Genomic DNA, 24,969 nt, shown 5'->3' with positions numbered 1-24,969 from the left:
GAGGGGACTCGAACACCAGCAGCATCCATATTCATGCAACCAATCGTCAGGTTTTGCTTGTAAGGCAAGTAAGTTCTCCTTTTCAATTCCTCTGCTGCTGCTCTGTTCACCCTGTAATGCCGTTCATGAGCTGACAAAGGCGCCTTCTCTTTACTCTTTTTGTTTCTGCTCGAATTCTTCGAATCATCGTCTTTAATTTTCCTCAGAAAATCGTACTTCTTGTTGGTTTCATGACCCTCGGATGCATTTCGAAACAACAAGTCTTTTAGCTTCCATTTCTTGTGTAACCAACTGAAAGTTAAACTCGAAGATGAAGACGAGTCTTTTACGTGTTCTTTACCCGTTGTAAAGGGCTCAGAATGAACTTTGTTACTCCGGCCAAAAGACAGGCTACTCTGGATTATTTTCTGAAGTTGTGGCTCAAATTGTTTGATCTTCCCACCATCAAAGAGCTCATCAGCTGAAGAAACAGGAATCAAATCTATGCGATCGCCAGGAATAAACACGAATGGCTTACTGTCATCATATTTTTCGTCAAAACCACGATGATGATTATATTTCAAAGTTTAGTTCACTAAAAGAAGTTTAATCTCAATTGATAACAAACCCGAACTGGCTCCTAGTCTGATTGTCAATATTGCATTACATTACTACAAAGGTCATATTCAGAGAAAAAAAAATCATCAGCTTTTGTAAACCAAAATATTATGCGTTTAAGCATAGAGTGTGAAAGAGTACATAAAAAGTACTAAGTTCTAATCTTTGGTTTAAACAAGACAACCACCTCAAGAATAAGAATAAGAAACAGTTGGATACTGGCAAAAAAATGATCGGCTTAAGGTCTAACCGAGACAAGTCAGTAGGCTTTGATGTCTTCAAAATGCTTCGTTTTTGCAGTAAACTTTCGATATAGTGTGGTTATCGAATTTTAAGTGTTTCCTTGGAGGGGTCACTAATACTAGCAGCATCAAGATTTATGCAGCCAACCATCAGATTTTGCTTGTAAGGAAGGTAAGTTCTCTTTTTTATCTCTTCTGCTGCTTCTCGGTTCACCTTATAATGCCGTTCATGAGCTGACAACATCGCCCCCTCTTTATTCTTTCTGTTTCTGCTCCAAACTGAATTAGTACTACTACTTGAGTTCTTTAGATCACTGTTTTTAAGTTTCTTCAAAGCATCGTATTTTTTGCTGGTTTCATGACCCTCGGAGGCATTACGAGACAACAAATCTTTTAGCTTCAGTTTCTTGTATAACCAACCAAAACTTGAACTCCAAGATGAAGACGTGTCGTCTTTATTTTCTTGGCGAACTGGGAAGTGCTCAGAACATATTTTATTACTCCGGCTAAATGACATTCTACTCTGGATAATTTTCTTATGTTTTGGCTCACAGGTACGTTTGATCATCCCTCCATCAATAAGTTCATCAGCTGAAGAAACAAGAATGTGATTTGAATAATCGCCAGGAATGAACATAAATGGTTTATGGTCATCATGTTTTTTATCGAAACCATGATGATGATCATATTTCAAATGTTGATCAGGGATGAAGGAGAAAGAGATTTGGTGGCTAGGACTTGTAGGTGCACTGAAGTAGTTGTTAAATCCTCGCGGGCTTTCAGGAGCACTGTCGTAAAGAAAATTGTTTCTGTTGTCGAAGCTAAAATCTGAACCGGCTAGTGATGACACCATAATAGAGTACGAGGTTCTTAAATGCAACCTTTTGTAAGTGAATGAATTTATTCTACTATCTGAGATGTGAAAATGTGATTGTATATATAGATTTAATAAACGTTTATGTTGGAAATTGTTAGCATTTTATTTTGTCTTTGAAAATGACCTTTTTCGGATATTATAATTGGCTTCTAGGAGGTCAAGAACAAAGTATTAGAAAGCAATGAATATTTAACCAGTTAATACATGTGCTAGGAAAGAGCCTATTAAACTATTAGCTTCTGGAGGTGAATAAGAAAAAACAACTATAATTTCCATGGACTAATGTTGTTGGCCTGGCCGGTGTGTATATTATCTGTGCTAAAGTGATAGATTCTGTTATTCTCGAGACAGTCTGCAGATAAACGCGTGAAACAACTTCTTGTTAAATTTATGTGGAATTTTTAATGAAGATTACGTTATTGAGGAGATTACGAAGATCAAAGTGTACAAGTCCATCGTCTCTGGGAGAGGCAGAGATTAGGACTAGTTTCGGGTATTCAATCATTTTTCATACTAAGACATACATTAACTTGTCGAATAAAAACAATCATGTGTTGTTGGGATGTATTCGAATCTGATTCAGCGAGTGTGACATATAAGAAGATCATACATCAAATAATCAGATGCACAAATGGCAGTTGTGATCATCTTTACAATAAGAAATTAAAGTTTCCTCTCCCGGATTTCACTGAATCTTTTTCAGTTCTCATTAGACGGAGGAAGCTCTCCAGCCAAAAAGGAAGAGAACAAAGCAAGTGCACGAGAAGGCTGATAACTTGGAACAAAATGTCCGGATCCCCTCACAGTCACAAATGTCAAATTTTCGTATCCAACTGCATATCCTCCCACCTTGAAAAACATCATCGAAGAAATTAATGATTCATGATTTGACAATTAGAGGAAGGGTTTTGTGTGTGCTTGCTGATAATGTAGTATTTGTACCTCAGCCTGAGTGTACCAGGGGTACCATTGTGTTTTGACTGTAGTTTGAAGATAGTCTATGGCATATCTTGTTGTTGTCACTGACACTACGCCATCCGTGTCCCCGCTGCATACTTAAACTCCATTTTAGTCATACAAATTCTTAACAGTTCATAATGTTTCTAATTTCGAGAAAAAAATTTGTTCACCTATATAGCCAGACACTGATGCCACTGTTCATAAGTTCCTTGATAACTGGCAAGACTGTTGATGGGGCTTCTGTATAATCAATTACACCACTACAGATAACAACGTTATATAATTAGTCAGAGTACCAATTGTAAGTCAAATAATTTTAAGATTAGATGATAAGCTGTGATTTAACAATCTACTAGATATGTGTACCTGCAAGATTCCCATGTCTTTGGAGGAATAGTGACATGAAGTGATGTCTGAACTTGCTGAGTGTTCAAGTAGGTGTAGATATAATTATCCGTGCATGGATCAAATCCTGATATCTGTTCAGTAATAGTAATATAAGAAAACAGTGAGGAAAACAAAATATAAGTCAGTATGCAAATTATGGTACTGCAAAAATTCCATTTTATTAGAACATACCGACGGTGAATCAGTTGAGGAACCGCACAAGGGAGCATATATATCATAGGGAAAGATATCGCCAACATTTGCTTGATCAAGGGAAGTTTCACATGCTTCTGAAATATTTGCATTTGCTGAAAAGTTGCAGTTTAGGATGATGCCCTCATAAACTTCATCAGATAGTAAAGCATGTGACCAGAAGTAATCTATTGTTCCTTTAAATTGAGTTTCCTCGTCTATGTATGCGTTACCAATCTGCAAATTAAGGTACTCCATGTCAGTTATCATTGTTCATGTTTTATACGTTCTACCATGTGATCTTTTAATTGCTTATAGTAAGAAACTCACAGCAATTCCTTTTAGGTTAATAATAGTTTGATTGGTGATTTTGTTGTTCTGAAGAATTAGTTGAGCTAATTGAGGAATATAGTGTCCTGCATAACTCTCTCCAGTAATGAAGAAATCTCGGGTTTGGTATTCGGGAAACCTTGCTAGCCAATTTATTAAAAATGTATAAGCATCTTCTGCAGTTTTTGTATCTCCAGTTACATAATCTGATGTTGTGTTGGAGTATGAAAATCCAACACCAGCTGGGGACTCCAAAAATAACATGTTTGCTTCTGCATTGCAAATTCAACTATTGTTAGTGACCAGACAATGTACATAATAGAAATTATTGTTTGATGAGTAATTTTGAAATTATTTATGAACAACTAATCTATTTACCATTGTTCCAAGCATACTTGTTCTGGGATAAAGTTTTGCCATCACTATTGACTCTAAATGGACCAAGTTCCATCATCGCTCCATTCCCAAAGGAAGAGCAGCCAGGTCCTGTCATTCAAAAAGATCATAGTAATTATCGAGTGAGGTTCATTGTTAATTTACATACTAGATTGAAGAAAAAGCCTTCAGTTTCATATTTTCTACTATGCAGTATGGCATGCACATTATATTGAGAAACTATACTTCTTTAGGATCCTATATTTACCTCCGTTTAGCCAGAGAACCAAAGGCTGGCTAGAAGAATTTTCAGACTGCGCAAGATAGTAGAAAAGTGCTCTTCCAGCAACCGGATCAACTGTGACATATCCGGAGTATTGATCAAAATTTGCTCCATCAGGTTGCCCTGGCAATGAATCTAACTTGTCAGCTTCCTTCAATCCATCTTGAGATCCAATATACACAGGTGAATACTCGACATTTAAAACTTCATTACGAATGGTAGATATCCTTTTCGACTTCTGAGCTTTGATAAGCTTTTCTTTGATAAGCTTTTCAAGAGGGTTATTTCCATTTGCACCATAACATTGTACAGAAGCCACAAAGCATAGCAAAGAAAGTGATAAAAGATGTGCAATCTTTGTCATTCTTGACTGCTAGATACAGAAACTATAGCTAGCTTTGTTGATGGTGGCAACATTAATATGGCTGTCCTTTTATACATGTAGTTTCTTGTAACAAATTGTTGGGTGTATCACTTATTTCTTATTCTGGTTGAGTTTACAACCTATGCTCATATAGTTTACTTGCTTGGTCTTATAAACCATGCGGGTTTACTTATGAACGACGTTTTTAATCTTTCCAGACTTCCAAACACAAGCTGCTGAGTCAAAACTTACAAAACTTGGAAGTTTAGAGGCAAATGAGGTGTGCCTCAGATGTGCTTCTACATGAGATTGGTTACTTCTCATCCAAGCATAGAGCTAGCAATTTTAAATACCTTTGTTAATTAAGCCCCATTAAATATTCCAAACAGAAAGGGCAAAAATGAAAAGTTGAAGAGCATGTATAAATTTTTATTTAGAAAGAAAAACTGAACTACAAATAAGACAGGTACTATAGCTAGCTACTTGATAAATCAAATTCCTTCTAGCAACCCAACCACATAAAAACTCATCAGTAATTATTGCATTATACGATTATGCAGAAATTCTGATGAATATAGTTTAAACTGCAGTCATTTTGTTTCTTTTCCATCCACGGATAGGAACTTGTTGGGCACTTGCAGAGACAAGTTTAAACTGTTCTCAAAGAGAATGATCATGATAAATATTGTTGAGGAATGGTTCTGCAAGTTGAAGAAATTATAAAAGATGGAGATGAAAAACTGGTATGAATCTCACAGCAGTTTAAATCTTGTTTAAGCACTAGGCCTGATCTGAATCTCACAGATGATACAATATGTAAATTAATCTCAAAACTGCATAATAAATATTCAATATTAGAACTTATGTCAACTGAACAGATTCAAAATTCATTTTCTAAATTCAAGTTGGTTCCCACATTCTGTTGTAATATTCAGTCCTGATGCTTTAGTGAAAGGCACACATGCATGGATCGGTAATTCATGCAATGACTGGCGATACCATTAAGGAGAACAAATGGATAATCCTTGCGGCCCATTCTGACCAGCATCACCATTAAATAGACTCTTTAGAACTAGATAGAAAGTCTTCGATGAGATACTCACCATGAACTTGAGCACATTGATCAGATTTTTTGGTATGTTTACAACAAGAACAAGAAGACACGATGAATATTTGAGTATCTATACTGGTAAAAACATTCAGATTGTTAACTGGAATCAATTAATTAAAGTTGTTTTAGGAGTCCCAACATTTCTTAAAGTAAAGGGAATTGGCATTGACAACATCAGTACAGACTACATAGTACTTTAAAGTAAAGGGAATTTGAAGTCTCCTCTTCTGGATGGACTACTTTGAATTTTTAATTAGTTGGCTTTGGACGGAGGAAGCTTTCCAGCCAAAAAGGAAGAGAACATTGCAAGTCCGCGAGAAGGCTGATAACTTGGAACGAAATGTCCAGATCCCCTTACAGTCACGAATGTCAAATTTTCATATCCAACCGCATATCCTCCCACCTTAAACAATATCGTTAAAGAAAATAACAGATTGTGAGAATCATTTCATGGATGAGTTTGTGTGTGCTCGTACTAGTTATATTGTGTCTGTACCTCGGCTTGATTGTACCAAGGGTAGAATTGTGTTTTAACAGATGTTTGAAGAAGATCAATTGCATATCTTGTTGTTGTTACTGCCACTACACCATCCGTGTCCCCGCTGTAAATTTGATAGAAAGTTCTTAGCAATTTTTATCCGAAACATCAACACATAATGTATCTGTAATTGAAAAGAAAGTAATTTTCACCTATATAGCCAAACACTGATGCCACTGTTCATTAGTTCCTTGATGACTGGCAAGACTGTTGCTGGGGCTTCCGTCCAGTTAACTTTAGCGCTGTTATTACAAGGTCATAAACTACAACTGTAAGTCCATTAAGGTATTAGTATCATCATGTATTCATCAGGGTAATCATATCATCCTGCACATTGTCATAGCTCATGTGTTGCACAGTTGTTGAATGCATATATCATAAGTCTTATTTACTACGTGAAAGATAGAGTTTAGTACCTGCAAGATGACCAAAACTTGGGAGGAATAGTGACATGAAGTGATGCCTGAACTTGCGGAGTATTCAAGTAGGTGTCGATGTAATTACCTGAGCATGGATCAAATCCTGATGTCTATTTCAAGAAAAAGTTGCATAATAATGTAATGAGATAAGTGAACAAATATGTTGTATAAAGATTAAATTACTGTAGAGAGATGGTAGAAAAGCATACCGAGAATGAACCATTTTGAGGACTGCATAAGGGAGCATATATATCGTAAGGATCAATATCTCCAAGATCTACTTGTTCAAGAAAAGTTTCACATGTTTCTGAAACATTTACATTTGGTGAAAAGTCGCAGTTTAGGAAAATGCCCTCACGAGCTTCATCAGATATCATAGCATGTGACCAGAAGTAATCTATTGTTCCTTTGTTTTGTGTTTCCTCATCTATATATGCATTTCCAATCTGAAAAACAAAATATATGTAGTCTATATCAGTTTTCTTGATTAATGTTACATAATTGCTTCAAGTACAAAACTTACTGCAATTCCTTTAAGGTTAATGATAGTCTGGTTGGTGATTTTGTTGTTGTGAAGAATTAATTGTGCTAATTGTGGAATATAGTGTCCTGCATAGCTTTCTCCAGTAATGAAGAAATCTCGGGTTTTGTATTCGGGAAATCTTTCTAGCCAGTTAATCAAAAATGTATAACTATCTTCAGCAGTCTTTTTATCTCCAGTTGCAAAGTCTGAAGTTCTGTTGGAATATGAAAATCCAACACCAGCAGGGGATTCCAAGAATAACACATTTGCCACTGCAGGGGATTAAAACTATTGTTAGTGAGTTTTCAGAAGAGATTAGTGAGTTTCAAAAAAGAAACTCTGCTTACCATCATTCCAGGCATACTTGTTCTGGGATAATGTTTTTCCATCACTATTTACTCTAAAAGGTCCAAGTTCCATCATTGCTCCATTTCCAAATGAAGAACAGCCAGGCCCTGTCATCCAATTCGATTATCACCTTCAAATTGAGAAAGTATAGTTAAGTGGGATCTATATTTACCTCCGTTTAGCCAAAGAACCAAAGGCTGGCTAGAAGAATTTTCAGACTGTGCAAAATAGTAGAAAAGTGCTCTTCCAGCAACGGGATCAACTGTGACATATCCCGAGTATTGTTCAAAAGTTGCTCCATCAGGTTGCCCTGGCAATGATTCTACCTTGTCAGCTTCCTTCAATCCATCTTGAGATCCAATATACACAGGTGAATACTCAGCTCTTAGAACGTCTTCTTGAGTTCCTTCAACATGGAAAGTAGACATTCTTTTCGCCTTCTGAGCCTTCATATGCTTGTCAAGAGGGTTATATCCATTTCCACCGTAACATTGTACAGAAACCACCAGGCATAACAAAGAAAGTAACAAAAGCAATGTAATGCCTTTCATTCTTGATTGCTAGGAGTGCAAATTAGAGCTTGCTTGGTTGCTGCAACTACATTCATACTACAGTCCTTTTATACATGCTAACTTTTGTACTAAAACTGTTGGAAGTTTCACTAATTGCTTCTTCTGGCCGAGTTCACAGCATATGCTTAAATAGTTTATAAACCATGCGGCTACACTTTTAAACTACAATTCATCATTTCGATTGTCCAAACTAGCAATGAATCTTTTGTTGGCCAATGAATAAGCCGGCTGTTCTTAGAAAGTATTATTTTAACTTCATAAGAAATGAAAGTTTGATCAGGTCATCTGGCTACAAAGTAAGATACAACAACTTCAGGTAATCAAATTTAAAGAAAAGCATACTATCAAAATTAGCTAAAGAACAACTAGAGTTGCTACAGCACGAAGCGGATGAAGCTTTGCTAGTGTGATCCCGAATTTTTCCTCCATGTCCAACTTCTCTGGCAGAATCCCACCTTCGAGTTCCCAGTCAAAACAATTTATGAGTGAGCCTAACATAACTGGAACCATCCTCATAGCCAATGGCATTCCAGGACATATCCTTCGACCTGCACCAAATGGAATTAGCTCGTAACCATGCCCGTTGAAGTCAATTTGAGAGTCCATGAACCTCTCTGGTTGAAAAGACAGGGGATTTATCCATAGCTTAGGATCGCGTCCAATAGCCCATGCATTGACTAGCACTTGCGAATTCTTTGGAATGGTGTAGCCACAGAGCTGAACTTCTTCTTTTACTTGGCGTGGTATTAAGAAGGGGGCTGGGGGGTGTAACCTCATAGTTTGTTTCAAAATACATTGCAAATAAACCAACTTGGAAATGTCTGTTTCTTGTACAATCTTGCCTTTTCCGATCTCTTGGTTCAGCTCAGTTTTTACCTTTACCAGTATTGTTTTTGGATTTCGTAATATCTCAGACATTGCCCATTCCACTGTGCTTGAAGTTGTATCTGTTCCTGCAACAAATAAGTCCTGCCTATTTGTTTTAATGACTGAAATATTTTAAATCCTGGCATAGCTAGGTACAAGAACCATTGAGTAACCAGCTCATTAAGGTGTTAGAGGAAGACCCCAATAGGAGCATATATTTAACTGCAGGTTCTTGCGATGGTACTTATCCTTAAAACGCACACAATGACACAAAAAAATTATCTGAAGATGTACTTTTGTAGCATAAAATTTTTATTTAATAGTTAAAACCGAGGATGAAAAGAATAACTCACAATAAATAGGTTATGGATTTGAGCTTCATCGATTTCATCTGTTTGTAACATCTTTAGCAGTTCTTCAAGCACGTCTGTCGTACTGGTATTATCGCTAGCCTTCCCCATTCTCCTCAGTTCCAACCGTTCCTTAAGTACACCATCAAATAACTTGATTAGCTTCTCAAAATGACCTGTCATTCGCCGCCTTATACCTTGTGGATCGATCCAACGAAGAATAGGAAAGTAATCGACCAAATTAGGCTTCCCAGCTTCAACCATAATGTTCCACACTAAGTCCCTAAACTCCTTAGCCTCCAAATTTTCGTATGAATCTATCATATCCTTGGAAAAAATAGTGTTTGACAAAAGATTGAGCGAAGTCAGAAAAGCAGCGCGGCCAATATCTACAGGCTCACCACTTTGGCAACACTTTTCACAGAATCTAACAAGCTCATGCACCTTCCTACTGCGCAGATGCTGATTTTTATCGAGCCTGTTAGCTGCAAAAATATACGAGCTCATAATTTTTCTGAGGCTTCTCCACCGACTGCCAACAGGCAAAAATACTGCAGAGTATTTATTATGGCACGAAGCCTGTACAGCGTCAAGCTGACAACGACTAGAGAATGCCAAGTCTTGCTTCTGAAGGACTTGTTGAGCTGTGCTTGATGAAGAAATGACTATGGTGGTAATGCGGCCTAATTTTAAACACATGATTGGACCGTAAACTTGAGCGAGGTTGGCTAAGGATTTATGAGGGTGCTTGCCAAGTTTGTGTATATTTCCGATGATTGGTAACAGGTAAGGTCCTGGTGGAATGTTTTGAGGGGACTTGCCTCTAGATCTTGGAAGTGAGAGCAGAATAAAGGCAAGCAGTATGCACACTGCACTGATTGTAACTATGTCCATGTTTTTTGATGGAGCTGTGGTTGCAGAACTAGTGACAGTAAAAGGAGATAAGTTTACACAGATGTACAGATGTGAGAGCATATAATGTGACAAGATTTGAACTCTCCACATTTCCGTAAAGATAACGAGGGAGATATGAGGTCTTTTATAAACGTCACAAGTTGTTTAGTATATCTTGAGGTTGTTAAAATTGTTGATAATAAAAAAAATTTGAGGCTCAACAGCCTCAACCTCTCATTGTCTTGGCTGGGACGCTGGATATTGCATTCTAGTTATAGACCATCCTTGACCATACAATTGAACCTATTATTTATCTTTTTTTTCCCTTTACTTGGTAAAAATATGAACTATATTTTAACAGTGCTTTTGGTGTTGGGTCTGAAATTTTTTTGGGTGAAGAATTTCGAGTGGACAGTTGAGACCCAAGAGGCCTTTGAATAGCTGAAAAAATTCATGACTGGGGCCCTGTTGTTGGCCAAACCAAGTCCGTAGTGCACCCTTTATTTATACCTCGCAATATCTGAACAAGCCGTGAGTGCAGTCCTAGTAAAGGAAGAACAGAAATTTCAGAAGTATGTCTACTATGTGAGCAAGGTACTCTATGAAGCAGAGTTGAATTACTGAGAAATTCACGCTTGCCCTAATCACAACCTTGAGGAAATTAAGGTCATACTTCCAGGCACACAAGATCGAAGTCCTGACGGACCAATCATTAAGAAACATCCTTCATAGCCCGAAGGCCAGTGGAAGGCTCATCAAATATAATTGAGCTGATTCTTCACTAATAGTAATGAAGCAGCCTAAAATTTTATCAGAACTGTTTAAATGATATGTAATAAAGTGAATTTATGGATTAACTTTAACAGGAAAGATTGGGCCGACATACTTATTTCTAGCACCAAATGAGCCAATATTCATCACTACAAATGCACGATGATTACAACTGTTTCTGTTAACGAATTCTAATCGCTACTCTAGAGGGATCACTAACAGCAGCAGCAGAAACATATATGCAGCCTATCATCAGGTTTTGCTTGTATGGTAAATAAGTTCCCTTTCTCATCTCTTTCGCGGCTGCTTGTTTGACCTTACAATGCCGTTCATAAGCTGACAATGCTACCACAGTCTTCTCGTTCTTCTTTTTCTTCTGTGCACTCAATTCATTAAATCGTCCTCCTCGAATTTTCTTAAAAAATTGTACTCCTTGTTGGTTTCATGACCCTAGCTTGGAGCACGAAACAACAAGAAATCTCTTAGTCTCCATTTCTTGCCTAACCAACCAACACTTGAACTCGCTGACAAAGTGCAGTCTTCTGCCTTTTCTTTAGAAACTGTGAAGTGCTCAGAACAAACTTTGTTGTTCTGGCCAAGACGGCGTATTCTGGATAATTTTCTTACGATATGGTTCACAGAATTTAATCCTCCCACTTTCGAATAGCTCATCAGCTGAAGTAAGCAGAGATAAATCTAAATCACGACCAGTACTAAACGCAAATGCTTCATTGTCACTATATTTTCCGCCAAAACAACGATCATAACTTGCATATGCTGTTGTAGGGGCACTGAAGAAGTGTTTCTCGATTCTTGTGGCCTAATAACCAGTACAGAGTGTACAATGTCGAAACTGAAATCAACAGCTGGTACTGGCACCATAACTTGCATATACTTCGTTTTCAATGAAGATTAAAGATTTATGCTGTTGTAATTGATTGAATTTGTTTAGTTTTTGACATTTATACTGACACAGACACATGCATTTGACACTACTCATCTGTATACAGTACACTCTCCAGTGAGTTTGGGTTTGGCTCTGAAGAGATAAACACAAACAGATGGTTCTAATTGTGGTATAATTAAACACAAACTCCATCCTCACAAACTCGCATTTGTTTGCATTTGTTTTGAACATAAAGGTTCATATCCTTAGATGTCTTTGCTTTATAAAACCTTCAATGTCTTTGATAACACGCATGTGTTACTACGTATTTGGAGGCATTTTTACCAGCATGTAGAACATTTTAAGAAGCAGAATCAATAGTAGGACCGACCAAGAAATTAAAACCAAGCATTTTGCTTACAAAGCAATTATGCTAATCCTGCAGGAGTACATTACAAAGCAATTATGCAATACCTGTCTTTGATGATAAGCATATGTCTGTACCTATGTAAAAACTTTCTTTTACCAGTCTGAAGAAATCATACATTCTTTTTGTATATATAGTGTGTTATATTCCATTGGCTTCACAAGGAATTAGAGATGGAAGAAAAAAATGATATAGGCATGAAGCACGTTGCTCACGAGCACTTTCTAGTCCTGAATGAAGATTACACTGCTAGAGAGGGTGATTTTTGTTGTGGCTGCAGCGAGCAAATAGTTTCATGTAAATCATTTGTTTATAGTTGCAGCAACATCACTAGCACTACTAGTACTAGCAGTCATGTTGATTATTGTACAAAGTTTTTACTCCACAAAACCTGTGCAGAATTACCCCCAACACTTGTACACCAAACTGATCCAAATGAGTCTCTCGTTTTTCACTCAGTTAACAAAACTCAAGTGACTTCAATTTATTTACCGTATACCTGTTGTCAGATTTGCGGCTTGCCATGGAAATGGTTCTCTTATTGTAGTTCCAGTGTAAGTTTGTTTTATGTTTGCTTCAAATGTGCTTTGTTCTCATTTCAGCAGTCCAAGGAGGACCTGATATTTGAGCATCCAGGTCACAGTCATCCATTAGCCTTAATCGAGTATCCGTCCTCATTTAAATGTCATGCATGCAAGGTAAATGATGTTACTATAATAGACGTGTCTTATAGATGCACCAAATGTCAGTTTTGGATCCACAAGAGTTGCGGTGATGCAACAGCCTCTTTCCAGTTTCAATTTCATAAACATCCTCTTAGCCTCTCCTTTTCTCTTCCTCAAGTTGATCACAGATTTGTTCAGCATTGTAGACTTTGCAATGAGGCACTCAGCCGGATAGAGTGGCTTTACTGTTGCAGACGATGTAGATTTTTCACCCATTTCCAATGTGCTAGATCAAGAACATTAATGTTAAGGTACGTGGTACTTTGCTCAAACAATATACTTTCATCTATCCCTTTGTCATCTTTGCAATGTAAAGACATTGATTTTGCGGATATTTTGCCATTTATTCTTGTAAAGACATTAATTTGTGGACACTTTGTGGTATTTTCAGCTCCGGTGAAAATGAAACATTTTCTAATTTGGTGCAACTCCCGGCAACAGATGAATTATCCCGAAATCTATTGCTTGAGCAATTTATCAAGGAAATTATGCCGAAGGAATGTAACAATAACAACAGTAACATCTTTAGCACAACTTATGTCAAACATTGGGCACACGAAGAACATGATCTTAAACTCATAACAATTAGCGAGTTGTGTGATGGGAAACATGACGATGATGATGATATACTATTGATTTGCGATGGTTGTGTCAAGCCCATCCGAACTGATGATGGTCAATCCTACTATGGTTGTGTTCCTTGTAAATTTTTTATGCATAAACTCTGTGCGGAGTTGCCTAGAGAGATTGAACACCACCTTTGGCCAGGTAACACTCTATCTGCAGAGATGTCTAGCGAACCATTTCTGTTCGAAACGTGTGATGGTTGTGGAGTTGACTGCAATGGTATATTCTTTACTTGGGATCTGCCTAGCAAGGGCATCATCCGTCTTCATATCGGATGTGTGACCTTACCGAAAATTATAAAACACGAAGCTCACCCTCACCAACTGGAACAAGTTTGGAAGGACGGTCATGCTTGTAATGCATGCGGAATGTCTCGTGATCAATATGGGTACAGAAGTTCTGACGGTACATTCCGTTCGACTTTGAACTCTGTTTTCAACTACAGATGTGAAAAATGCAATTTCTATATATGTGCGAGATGTATTACTTATGCAAGAACAATGAAGCACAGGTGGGATCCTCACCCTCTCGACTTGACCTACGATCCTGGAATGGTGACTGATCACGAGCATGACTTCGACTGTGAGTACTGCTCTCGTGAAATAAACACAAACACATGGTTCTACCATTGCAGTAAATGTGATCTTTCATATGATCCTTATTGTCTTGAAAAGTCATCTTACCGCCAGTACGAATATGTCAAGTTTGGGGCTACTGATATAACTATGGACAGACTCCATCCCCACGGACTCACATTTGTTTTGAACAAAAAGGTTCGTAGATGTAATTCATGTGGCGAGCGAAGCCATGGTGAACCGGTCCTCCAATGTGCACCATGTAATACCATATTCTGCATGACCTGCTGTAACTGGTGTTGGGTTTTGAAAATGTATGCTCAGAGAGAGATAGAAACGTGAAGTAAGCTATACTTAACTGTTCAATTTTAGTGTCTTTTCTGTTTTGTAATACAATAGTAATATCAAGATTGAAAAGTAAACTTACTGAATTGTAAACTGAAGAATCAGAAAATCTCCATTAACAAACATTGCAAAGCTTCAAAGTCTGATCATACAAGTTCCATATACTACAAACTGTTGCTTACTGATTTCTACATATCATTTACTAGTAAACAAGAATGAATTCACAGTAATTGTTCATTCTGAAAACATACAACACAGATACAAGATTTATTCATGAAGAATGAGATGAAAGAGAAGGAATGAGAGAAAGACAGAGTGTGGGATTTTTTTCTAACTAACTCTCCAATATCAGCACTTGGATATTTATTTTGAGTTCTTGCCGATGTGGCAAGTACAGCTGGCTTCTTGTAACAAACTTAAGTTTTACTCTCATGCTTCTCATGTGCATCATAAGAACCATGTGCTACTTGCTTATTGCTCTCAACATTTTGGAAGTAAAGTTAAGTTTCTTAGTCTCCTTTTCATCTTGTTCGTCAGACTCTTGTAAAATTCACTCTTATATGTATGGTATAACCACATATTGGGAGGGTCATTTTACCCTTTAACAAGGTGCTTGAAGATAAAATAGATAATATGGTAGTGAGGTAGTAAAAAATTGGGGGACCATGGCCACCATGGTCTGACCGTAGTTCCGCTCAGATTAAGGCCCGTGCTATTCACGATATGTGCATATTAATTTTATTAAATAAATGAATACTCCATTTGTCCCATTAAATTTTTATAATTTTTTCACATGATTTATACGTATTTTAAGACTAATATAATGTATAGCTCCATAATTTTAAAAAAAAATTGGTATACAAATTTGAACATTACATTTTATTTAGAAGAAAAAATTTAATTTTTTAAACGACTGTATTTTATAAGAGACTATAGTATGTATCGAGTCCCGTCCCCCAATATAAAGAATTCGATGGGACGGAGGAGGTATAAGCTTGAAAGTTCCATTTTTAAACAAAGTAAATGTAGTTTGCTATAATAATTTTCCTCTTTTCTCATAGTCAATTGTTGTATGATTAGTGTTATGGGAAAAAAACTAGGGTGTATTTAATGATAGGGTTCATGAGCTCAAAACTCTATTTCAGTGTTCTCGTGTTTCGTGACTCAATCTGTGTTCATAAGATGTCTACGTACCTTGCTGTGTGTTAATGATCAAGTAAAAAACGTAGTTCTGATTTGTAGGGTGAGACCGCTTATAATGAGATGCCTTGAATTAGATTAGGGTTAGGAGACTTGGTGGGCAAGTCTCATATTTTGAATGGATTTTGGAGTACTAGAATGCAGGGATTTACTTTTTTGGGGGACTATGTGGCTTAGGGACTATTCTTCTGAGAGTTTGACTAAGATTCGAACTTATTTTCTCAACCATAATTTGGGCTGATTTATGATTTACGAATTTAATAATAAATCTTTGGTCTGTGGGCCCTTGAAGCTTAATTAATGCTATATTACTTGCTTTAACCTTAATAATCGGGCTTCATCTTTGGACTAAATCAGATTTAATTAATGCGCCTATTTATTACACAATCAGGATTATTTTTATCCCCTATCATTTTGCCCCCAATTTCTAGGAAAACATATAAGATTTCGTAGAAGTTAAGTTTCTCTTTGCCCTTGCAAGATAGTATCATTTTTAGCGTAAAGTGTATGCAGCGATCTACACATTTACATCGATTTTGTTTTCCCTGAAGCTAGCTGTGTTTATCCCAATTTGAATCACACTTTCTTTTAAGACAGTCAAAATTCTTTAGAGAGGGTTCCTTATCCTTTTAGCGGAACAGATTTGAGTTCCTTGATCTTTTCAGCTCCCCTAATATAATTATTCTTATTGTTCGGATTACCATCGCAAATAACTAGAAAACATTCTCACGAAACATTTTTGCCATTTTCCAATTTTTCTATTTTTTTCTAAATTTTCAGCTAGTTTTCGACCAGATCCACGACCTAAATTTCGACTAGGATCTTGGTCGAACTTTTGGTGTGCTTTAACATCCTAGTCGAAGGTTTTCGACCCGAATTCACGACTTGGATTTCGAGTAGGATCCTCGTCGAAATTTTGGTATGCTATAACATCCTACTCAATTGATTTCGACTAGGAATCACGACTTAGGATTTGACTAGGTTTTATGGTAGAATTTATGGTTATATTGACATCGTCGATTGATCTCGACTAGGAATGACGACCTAGATTTCGATTAGACTTTTTGGTCAAAATTATTGGTGAAACTAATAACCTTTATTAATAAGCGAAACCTCTTTTAAGTGGTATTTTGGTTTCATTTTTCACCTTTTATGATTCATGTTATAACTCTAAGTACAATATTTTTATCTTTTTTGATTCCTATATGACTTATAATTCTAGATGTATTAGTTTTACCCGTTTTTTGAATTTTAAAAGCCATACTTTTTATTATTTTTATAGTTTTGAATCCTAATTTTAATTATGTTTTAAAATAAATAGGTTCATAAATTGAATCAACTAAATAGGTTCTGAAAAATAGAAACCACAACCAATTAAATAGGCCATTTGTTTAAATTGGAATATTTAATTTATAATTTTTTTAATTTGTTGGTGGAATTCCATTTTAATAAAATGATATGGATATTATAGACAATGTATTTTTGTTTCACCCATATAAAATAATAAATTTGTTCAAACCATATTATGATTATAATTCTATTTCCGTAAAACTCTAATTATTTCATGATAGGGTACTTGGTTCCATGTTAGTACGATTACGCCATATTTTTGTTTCTCTCGTAGATTTATATTTCATGTAGAGTTCTATGTTATTTTTTAACGATATACAAATTGTTGTAATCATAGTATAATTACGATATTTATATTTTGTGTAGATTTTTTATTATTATTATTTTTAAAATAATAAAAATGAATCATTTTTATGTCTTTTCGGACAACATGTGAGTTTGTTGTTTTAATAAGATTTGAGTTAATGAAAACAAAATATAATTTCAAAAGAAAATTTGCAATAATGGTATAATTTTATTTGTTATATATTTTAATTATAATTTAAGATTAATTTTTTGAATCATGAACTAGTACTCCCTCCGTCCCGTTGGGAAGTTTACTTACACTATTTGCACGCATTTCGAGACTTCTATAAAGTATAGTTTCATAATGTTTTTTAAAAAATAAAAATTTTGAATAAAAGTTTAAATGTAAAACTTTTATTTCGAAAAAAAAAAATTTTAAAAATTATGTAATTATACTTTAACAAGCATTGAAAAGTGTGGCTGGGACTGATGGAGTATCATTTGGAGATCAAACTGAATTAAACTTTGGTACCAGCAGCTGAACAATTAAGTTAATATTAACATTGCGATCACACTCAACGCTGATACAATTAGCTTAATTACCATAGTCTCTACTACACTAACCAATCAGATTGACCTCTTCTCTGAGTGAACTAACATGTGATGGTTTTGAGCTGCAGTGCAATAAATTTTAGTCTTTTTCTAACATTTTAAGATTTTAGATGAGTTGATTATTTAACATGATATCGTGAAGGTAATATAAGATTCGAGATCTTCTGACAATCTTAAGGTTCTCCATAAGTTGTTTACTTGACGGTTCTAATATAACCAATCTCCTTCGGCATTCATGTTCACCTTGCCATAAGACAGATACTGAATACTCTGATAACAATATTAAGTGCACCCTGCACACCACCTAAATAAGAGGGCTAAATAACTGTTTTGGCTACTGTGACTTTAGACATTTATGTTTCGAATGCAGCAATTTGATTCTCCACTAATACTAATACTCGCTGAGAAAGTCGTGTCTCCTGCATTTTCTTTAGAATTTGTGAAGTGCTCATAACAAACTTTCCTTCGTGTTGTTATAACTTTGAGCAAGTATTTAGATATTCTCTCTCTTTATTAAAAGTTTGGATGCGTGTCTTTGATGACAGGCATATGTCTCTATGCATGCAAAAGCTTTCTTGTACAGAAGAAATCATATATGCCTTTTCTATATATAGGTTATTTCATTGGCTTCACAAGAACTTAAAGATGGAAGAGAAAAATGATATAGGTTTGAAGCACGTTGCGCACGAGCACTTGCTAATTCTAAATGAAAGTTATAACATTGCTAAAGATGGTGATGTTTGTAGAGGCTGCTACAAAAAAATTATAAATTCATGTGAATCATTTGTTTATAGTTGCAGCAACATCACTAGCACTACTAGTAGTGGTGCAAACTCTTCCTGTGATAGATATTTACTTCACAAAACCTGTGCAAAATTACCCCTAACGATTGTAGACCCAACTGACCAGAAAGAGGTTCTCGAATTTCTTCCCTATCCCAGAGTATTTTTGTCTTTAGATAAACTGTTAAAATACAGTTTTTATAATATTCATACCATTTTGTTAAAATGGAATTCCAGCAACAAATTAAAAAATTCTAAATTCATGTAAATCATTTGTTTATAGTTGCAGCAACATCACTAGCACTACTAGTAGTGGTGCAAACTCTTCTTGTGATAGGTCTTCACAGTCATCCATTAGCCTTACTCGAGCAGCCGTCTTCATTCAAATGTTATGCTTGCAAAGTATATGATAACATATCAGACTTGTCTTATAGATGCACCAAATGTCAGTTTTGGATTCACAAAAATTGTGGAGATGCACCTCACTCTTTCCAATTTCAATTTCATAAACACTCTCTTATCCTCTTATTTATTCTTCCTGCAGTCGCAAATTTCCTCAGTTCTGTAGAATCTGCAGTGAAAAGCTGCATTCCATAGAATGGCTTTACTGTTGTCGCAGCTGCAGATATTTCACCCATTTTCAATGTGCTAGATCAAGATCAAGTACAATTATGAGGTATATCAATCAATCTATCAAGAGTACATATATACACTAATTCTCTGTATACATTTTTTGGTATTTTCAGCTCAAGTGAAAGTGAATCATATCCTAATTTGGTGCACCTCTCAGCAGCTGATGAATTATCCCTAAATCTATTCATGCAACAATTTATCACGGAAAAGGTTACTCTATCTTATTCTTGTAACAATAGTAGCATCTCGGGTGCAACAAATTGTATTAAACATTGGTCTCATGAAGAACATGATCTTAAACTCATTACAATTACTGAGTGGTATGATGGAACAAACGATGATGAAATATTATTGCTTTGCGTTGGTTGTGTCAAACCCATTCTAACTTCTGACAGCCTATTCTATTGTTGTGCTCCTTGCAAATATTTGAGTTAATTCCACTTTACAACCCCATCTTTCAATATCAACTACAACATGCATCCCTTACGGTTATAAAATTGAAATTGAGATATTAATATTAATAACTAAAATTTCAAATTAATTAAAATATTTATTTTAATAAATTTTTTACATGAAAAAAATTATAGCTATTTTCTATTAGTAATACTCTAAATTAATCATAATGCTAAATAATTTAAATATATTTATTAAGCAAAATATATGTTTATATATATAATCATAAAGTTTTTAAATATATCTATATTTTAAAATTTTAAAATTATACTGAGTAATAAAATAATTGACATTAAATATTTTATGCATAAAGTTTGTGCAGAGTTTTCCCGAGAGGTTGTTGGAGACCACCTTTGGCCAGGTGAAACGCTATTTGCCGACAAGTATAGTGAACCATTCAAGTTTTTCGAGTGCTGTGCTTGCGGGTCTTACGGCAATGGTATATTCTTTAGTGATCATTTTAACCGGTACATGATTCATATTGGATGTGTGAACTTACCCAAAGCTATCAAACACGAAGCTCACCATCACCAACTTCAACCAGTACATGCTCATGGTGGAAAAACATGAGCATGAGTTTGACTGTACATTAAACCGATTAAAAGTTTCCTCTAATATTTAATAATTTAAGCTTCTGAAATAATAAATCAATGCAATAAGAACTTCTTTGTACATTTTATAAACTTGCATAACCAGTCATTAAATTAAAACAATTCATAGAAAATAAACCGTAGTAAAATACTCATGAGTAGAAATGTCATACTATTATATTAGCAGGATAATCTAAATGAACAAAACTTTTATTATTGCTTTGACAAGATACTAAAATTTAGCAGAAATCAAAGTAGAAACCTTTAATGGCTACTTAAATGGTAGATTTGTATACATTCTTTAGTAATTCCAACGAATAAGGGGCATGACAGAGAATTTCATGAGGCCATCTTTGCAATGGATGCCATTGTGTTCACCACATGACAGATAGTAAGGCTTCCAATTCTCCAGCACCAGCTCAAATCCATTTCCTCCGCCTTGTGTCACTGAAGCCAATCTTTTTGCTTTTCGTAGGTCGCAATTCTCAAAACTTCGATAATTTTGTAGTTGATAGACGCTATGAGGAAATGTACTATTACTTGGTGGATCATACTTGAACACTGCAATCACAATAAACAAGCAAATGCATTAATAATCGAAATACATAGTGCACTTGAAGATTTTTTGTACGAGGCTTCACCTACTATAATCACCACATTTGTACTTGATCCTTGACTAATTTATAAGTAATTTCTATTTTGGAACTAAAAGTGCTAATTGTACGTAATCCTTGACTTTAGTTAGTAATTTCTATTTGGAACTGAAAGTGCCAGTTGTACTTGATCCTCGACTTTAATTAGCAATTTCTATTTTGGAACAAAAGTGCTAGCAGTAGGTGTTATAGTAAAAAATATATTGAGTATAAATTTACCTAGAGTGTCATTGAGATAGAAGGGGCCGCTCTTGATAGCCCAGTCAGTGTAGTTAAAACCATAATGCCATTTCTCGTCATCACCAACGACAAATTTTCTTGTCTGAGGAACATTTGGGCGTTTCGGAGGCCAACCACCGGTGAAATTGAAGCCAGGGGGACTGCTGTATTTGGGTGGAATGTTTGGTGAATTCCATGGCCAACCGGCTGTGAAATTGAAGCCAGGAGGACTGCTGTAAATCTGTGGAATATTTGGGCGATTCCACGGCCAACCAGAGGAAAAATTGAAGCCAAAATTCCAAGTTTGTGGCCCTTTAGTGAAGTTTCTGTTGGCCTCACTAACTACTAATAATGTAGCTGCTACAAGCAACAGAATGAACAGTTGTGCATGTATGGAAGCCATGTTAATTAGGTTAATCAAAAATGAAAAAACCCGTTAACGAATAATTAGACGGTTTGTGATGAACTGAGGACTTATTAATGAGCTTTATATAGCAGCACTTCATTAAATCTAGAAGAGGAGACCTGGAGATGAGTCATGAGTGCAATTTGGCCGAATATTGAAGCGTTTTCTAATTCTTAAGCAAATGGGTTGGTGTGACATTTTAAATTTTGAATTTACTTAGTTTTGGGTCTTCCATAAACACACCTTAATTGTTTATGATTATATGGTCTCTGGTAAATTGATGTTTTCAGGCGTTAATTATATGGTATGATTAGTTGCAATCAACTAGTGCACAATGTAAGTGATTACGTTGTGATGACGATTTGTTCATCTCCTAGTTAGGGAAGAAGGCCAAAAAGCGTCATCAAAGGGTTGGTGCAGTGGTTCAACACTTGTTCCCCGTACGGGTTGTCAAGAGTTCCTCCTAGTGTGTGCGAGTGTGTAATTAATTAGCAAAAAATGAAAAGAAAAAGGCCAAAAGGGAGGTATTTATTCTTTTTTTCTTCATTAACACCAATTAGATCTAGAAATATCATTGCCTGACTTTCACTGAACGAATATGTTTGTATGTAGCTTTTCAGTCCTAGCTTGTGGAAAAATTTAAGAATCCAAGCTAACAATGATATATTCTTTTCTTTTTCATAGCACATTCCTGTACAACCAAAGATGGAAGAGAAAACTAATGTAGTAATGGAGCACCCTGGCCACGATCACTTGCTAATCCTGAATGAAAATTACATTGCTAAAAAGGGTGATGTTTGTCGTGGCTGCTGTGAAGAAATAGATTCATGTGAATCATCATTTATTTATAGTTGCATCAACCTCACTAGCACCGCTAGTACTAGTAATAGTGGTGTCAAATATCTTTGTGCTATATTTTTACTCCACAAAACTTGTGCAGAGTTACCCCGAGAGATTGTAAACCCAACTGACCCGAATGAGGTTCTCTCTTTTCACTCTTGGGTCCGTCCGCGGTATGAAAATTGTACAATATGTGGCTTGTGGAGGAGACGAACTTATTTCACCTATCGCAGTAGTTTCAATCCTAAAATTTGTGTTTGCGTCAAATGTGCTGGAATCCAAGTTCAGCAGTCCAAAGAGGACACTATATTTGTGCATCCAGGTCATAGTCATCCGTTAGCCTTAATCGAGCAACTGTCCTCATTTAGATGTTGTGCTTGCAAAGTAATTGATAATATATTAGCCTCGTCTTATAGATGCACCAAATGTCAGTTCTGGATCCACAAAAGTTGTGGTGATGCACCTCCCTCTTTCCAATTTCAATTTCATAAACACCCTCTTATCCTCTCATTTTCTCTTCCTAAAGTCTACCTGAAATTTTATCAGTTCTGTAGAATCTGCCATGAAAGACTGTATTGGATAGAATGGCTTTACTGTTGTCGCAGCTGCAGATATTTCACTCATTTTCAGTGTGCTAGATCAAGATCAAGTCTGTTGAGGTATTATTCTACGTAAGCATCGATATTTACATCTATCTATCTTTATATAGATATACACGTCCATTAATCATCTTTTTGGTGTTGTATGTTTTTTGGTATTTTCAGCTCCGGTGAGAACGAAACATTTCCTAATTTGGTGCACCTGCCCGCAGCCGATGAATTATCCCTAAATCTATTGCTTGAGCAATTTATAAAGGATAAGATTATTCTATCTGATTCTTCTAACAATAGTAGCATCTCTGGTGCAACAAATTATATTAAACATTGGTCTCATGAAGAACATGATCTTAAACTCATAACAACTGATGAGTTGTATGATCGGAAAAATGATGATGAAATATTATTGCTTTGTGATGGTTGTGTGGAACCGGTTCGAACTTGTGATAGTCAAATATATGCTTGTCTTCCTTGCAAATACTTTATGCACAAATTCTGCGCCGAGTTTCCTGGAGAGATTGAACACCACCTTTGGCCAGGTAAAACGCTAGTTGCATATATGTATAGTGAGTCATTCGAGGTTTTCTACTGTGATGGTTGTGCAATTTATAGCAATGGTATATTCTTTAGTATGATACTACCCAATGAGCGCCGCACAATCCGTCTTCATATTGGATGTGTGACCTTACCCGAAGTTATCAAACACGAAGCTCACAGTCACCAACTTCAACTTCATCAAGACACAAAGCATGCTTGTAATGCCTGCGGATATAAGTATGTTGAATGTAAGTACGAATGTAAAGATTGCAGGTTCAATATTTGCGGAGCATGTATTAGGATGGTAAAAACATACAAAAACAGGTGGGATCCTCACCCCCTGCACTTGATATATGATGCTGGCATGGTGGAAAAACATGAGCATGAGTTTGACTGTGAGTTTTGCTCTCAAGAAATAAACACAAACAGATGGTTCTATCATTGCAGTAAGTGTGATCTTTCATTTCATACTTACTGTATCTTAAAGTCATCTGATCGGTACTACAATGTAAAGTTTGGGGCTACCGATATAATTAAAGACAAAGTGCATCCCCACGGACTCACATTTGTTTTCAACAAAAAGGTTCGTCCCTGCCGGAACTGTAAGGAAGAAAGTCGTGGTAAAACGGTACTCCAATGTGCACCATGTAATAGTACCATATTCTGCCAATGCTGGGGCAAGTGGTGCTGGGAATGAAGGTTGCCCCTTCCCTGATTCCTATAGTTTTTGCTACATCTGATTCCTATATTTCCTGTTTACAAATTGTATGTGGTATAAAATATTTCTCGAATATCGTTATTATGTCGTCACTGGATATGTAAAACATGTAATACTTGTGCCAAGTATTGTTTATTAGTTAGATTGTATATGAAAGTTCTTGCAGACATATTCTGTTTACAAAATATGCAAACAGTAATCGCATTATGGCCATCTTATAGTCCCTCTGTATACTATTCTAGTTACAATGTACTAGCTCGTGTCATGCACTGGTTTCGGTTAATATTTAAATTTTTTATTTATTCTGTTATATTATAATTTTAAAATATTTATAATATAAATGTATAATAATTATAAATTTATAATAAAAATAATAGGATAACACGTGATTGTAGTTTAGTAGGATAAATATATTATATTTAGTAGTTTAACAATTTAGTAATTTAGCGGATATATAACACTATTTATTTATTTTTCTAATAATAGGATAAGCTCTGATTGTAGTTTAGT

General features: G+C 35.7%; 6 protein-coding genes across 6 annotated transcripts; 2 read left to right on the top strand and 4 right to left on the bottom strand.

Annotated features, from left to right (window-relative positions):
* Window positions 1-2,415: 2,415 nt before the first annotated feature.
* Window positions 2,416-4,607, bottom strand: LOC141684933 (serine carboxypeptidase 1-like). The gene is made up of 8 exons (XM_074490068.1): window positions 4,229-4,607; window positions 3,964-4,071; window positions 3,586-3,857; window positions 3,256-3,492; window positions 3,043-3,155; window positions 2,847-2,936; window positions 2,659-2,764; window positions 2,416-2,565 (listed from the first exon to the last, which is right to left on the bottom strand). Exons 1-8 carry the CDS (start codon window positions 4,605-4,607, stop codon window positions 2,416-2,418), a joined length of 1,455 nt encoding a protein of 484 aa, XP_074346169.1.
* A 1,204-nt stretch (window positions 4,608-5,811) lies between these two features.
* Window positions 5,812-8,162, bottom strand: LOC141687347 (serine carboxypeptidase 1-like). Its single transcript, XM_074492588.1, has 8 exons — window positions 7,719-8,162; window positions 7,546-7,653; window positions 7,199-7,470; window positions 6,885-7,121; window positions 6,673-6,785; window positions 6,409-6,498; window positions 6,215-6,320; window positions 5,812-6,121 (listed from the first exon to the last, which is right to left on the bottom strand). Exons 1-8 carry the CDS (start codon window positions 8,095-8,097, stop codon window positions 5,972-5,974), a joined length of 1,455 nt encoding a protein of 484 aa, XP_074348689.1. The 5' UTR covers window positions 8,098-8,162; the 3' UTR covers window positions 5,812-5,971.
* Window positions 8,163-8,317: 155 nt separating this feature from the next.
* On the bottom strand, window positions 8,318-10,363 carry LOC141687345 (geraniol 8-hydroxylase-like). Its single transcript, XM_074492587.1, has 2 exons — window positions 9,339-10,363; window positions 8,318-9,087 (listed from the first exon to the last, which is right to left on the bottom strand). Exons 1-2 carry the CDS (start codon window positions 10,338-10,340, stop codon window positions 8,473-8,475), a joined length of 1,617 nt encoding a protein of 538 aa, XP_074348688.1. The 5' UTR covers window positions 10,341-10,363; the 3' UTR covers window positions 8,318-8,472.
* Window positions 10,364-12,498: 2,135 nt separating this feature from the next.
* LOC141687344 (uncharacterized) lies at window positions 12,499-14,879 on the top strand. The gene is made up of 2 exons (XM_074492586.1): window positions 12,499-13,289; window positions 13,430-14,879. The coding sequence occupies exons 1-2, from the start codon at window positions 12,511-12,513 to the stop codon at window positions 14,580-14,582; spliced, it is 1,932 nt and encodes a 643-aa protein (XP_074348687.1). The 5' UTR covers window positions 12,499-12,510; the 3' UTR covers window positions 14,583-14,879.
* A 5,768-nt stretch (window positions 14,880-20,647) lies between these two features.
* Window positions 20,648-21,967, bottom strand: LOC141686951 (uncharacterized). The gene is made up of 2 exons (XM_074492062.1): window positions 21,363-21,967; window positions 20,648-21,051 (listed from the first exon to the last, which is right to left on the bottom strand). The coding sequence occupies exons 1-2, from the start codon at window positions 21,763-21,765 to the stop codon at window positions 20,792-20,794; spliced, it is 663 nt and encodes a 220-aa protein (XP_074348163.1). The 5' UTR covers window positions 21,766-21,967; the 3' UTR covers window positions 20,648-20,791.
* A 489-nt stretch (window positions 21,968-22,456) lies between these two features.
* Window positions 22,457-24,682, top strand: LOC141683086 (uncharacterized). The gene is made up of 2 exons (XM_074487785.1): window positions 22,457-23,267; window positions 23,373-24,682. Exons 1-2 carry the CDS (start codon window positions 22,474-22,476, stop codon window positions 24,436-24,438), a joined length of 1,860 nt encoding a protein of 619 aa, XP_074343886.1. The 5' UTR covers window positions 22,457-22,473; the 3' UTR covers window positions 24,439-24,682.
* The last annotated feature ends 287 nt before the right edge of the window (window positions 24,683-24,969 follow it).

This window comes from Apium graveolens, chromosome 9 (genome assembly GCF_009905375.1).
Source record: "Apium graveolens cultivar Ventura chromosome 9, ASM990537v1, whole genome shotgun sequence".
Classification (NCBI taxonomy): domain Eukaryota; kingdom Viridiplantae; phylum Streptophyta; class Magnoliopsida; order Apiales; family Apiaceae; genus Apium; species Apium graveolens.
Note: the sequence above shows the minus strand (reverse complement) of the source record. Positions and strands in the feature narration are given on the sequence as shown.

Bases quoted from the DNA above. Each gene is read 5' to 3' on its own strand.
- LOC141684933 (XM_074490068.1), bottom strand. From the start codon at position 4,607: ATGACAAAGATTGCACATCTTTTATCACTTTCTTTGCTATGCTTTGTG. The intron at 3,156-3,255 runs GTATGTTCTAAT...ATTACTGAACAG, and splicing joins CCTCAACTGATTCACCGTCG to ATATCAGGATTTGATCCATG. The intron at 2,566-2,658 runs GTACAAATACTA...ATGTTTTTCAAG, and splicing joins CCTGGTACACTCAGGCTGAG to GTGGGAGGATATGCAGTTGG.
- LOC141687347 (XM_074492588.1), bottom strand. From the start codon at position 8,097: ATGAAAGGCATTACATTGCTTTTGTTACTTTCTTTGTTATGCCTGGTG. The intron at 7,122-7,198 runs GTAAGTTTTGTA...TTTGTTTTTCAG, and splicing joins TTAACCTTAAAGGAATTGCA to ATTGGAAATGCATATATAGA. The intron at 6,122-6,214 runs GTACAGACACAA...ATATTGTTTAAG, and splicing joins CTTGGTACAATCAAGCCGAG to GTGGGAGGATATGCGGTTGG.
- LOC141687345 (XM_074492587.1), bottom strand. From the start codon at position 10,340: ATGTGGAGAGTTCAAATCTTGTCACATTATATGCTCTCACATCTGTAC. The intron at 9,088-9,338 runs GTGAGTTATTCT...ACAAATAGGCAG, and splicing joins AAATCCATAACCTATTTATT to GACTTATTTGTTGCAGGAAC.
- LOC141687344 (XM_074492586.1), top strand. From the start codon at position 12,511: ATGAAGCACGTTGCTCACGAGCACTTTCTAGTCCTGAATGAAGATTAC. The intron at 13,290-13,429 runs GTACGTGGTACT...TGGTATTTTCAG, and splicing joins TCAAGAACATTAATGTTAAG to CTCCGGTGAAAATGAAACAT.
- LOC141686951 (XM_074492062.1), bottom strand. From the start codon at position 21,765: ATGGCTTCCATACATGCACAACTGTTCATTCTGTTGCTTGTAGCAGCT. The intron at 21,052-21,362 runs GTAAATTTATAC...TTGTGATTGCAG, and splicing joins CTATCTCAATGACACTCTAG to TGTTCAAGTATGATCCACCA.
- LOC141683086 (XM_074487785.1), top strand. From the start codon at position 22,474: ATGGAAGAGAAAACTAATGTAGTAATGGAGCACCCTGGCCACGATCAC. The intron at 23,268-23,372 runs GTATTATTCTAC...TGGTATTTTCAG, and splicing joins TCAAGATCAAGTCTGTTGAG to CTCCGGTGAGAACGAAACAT.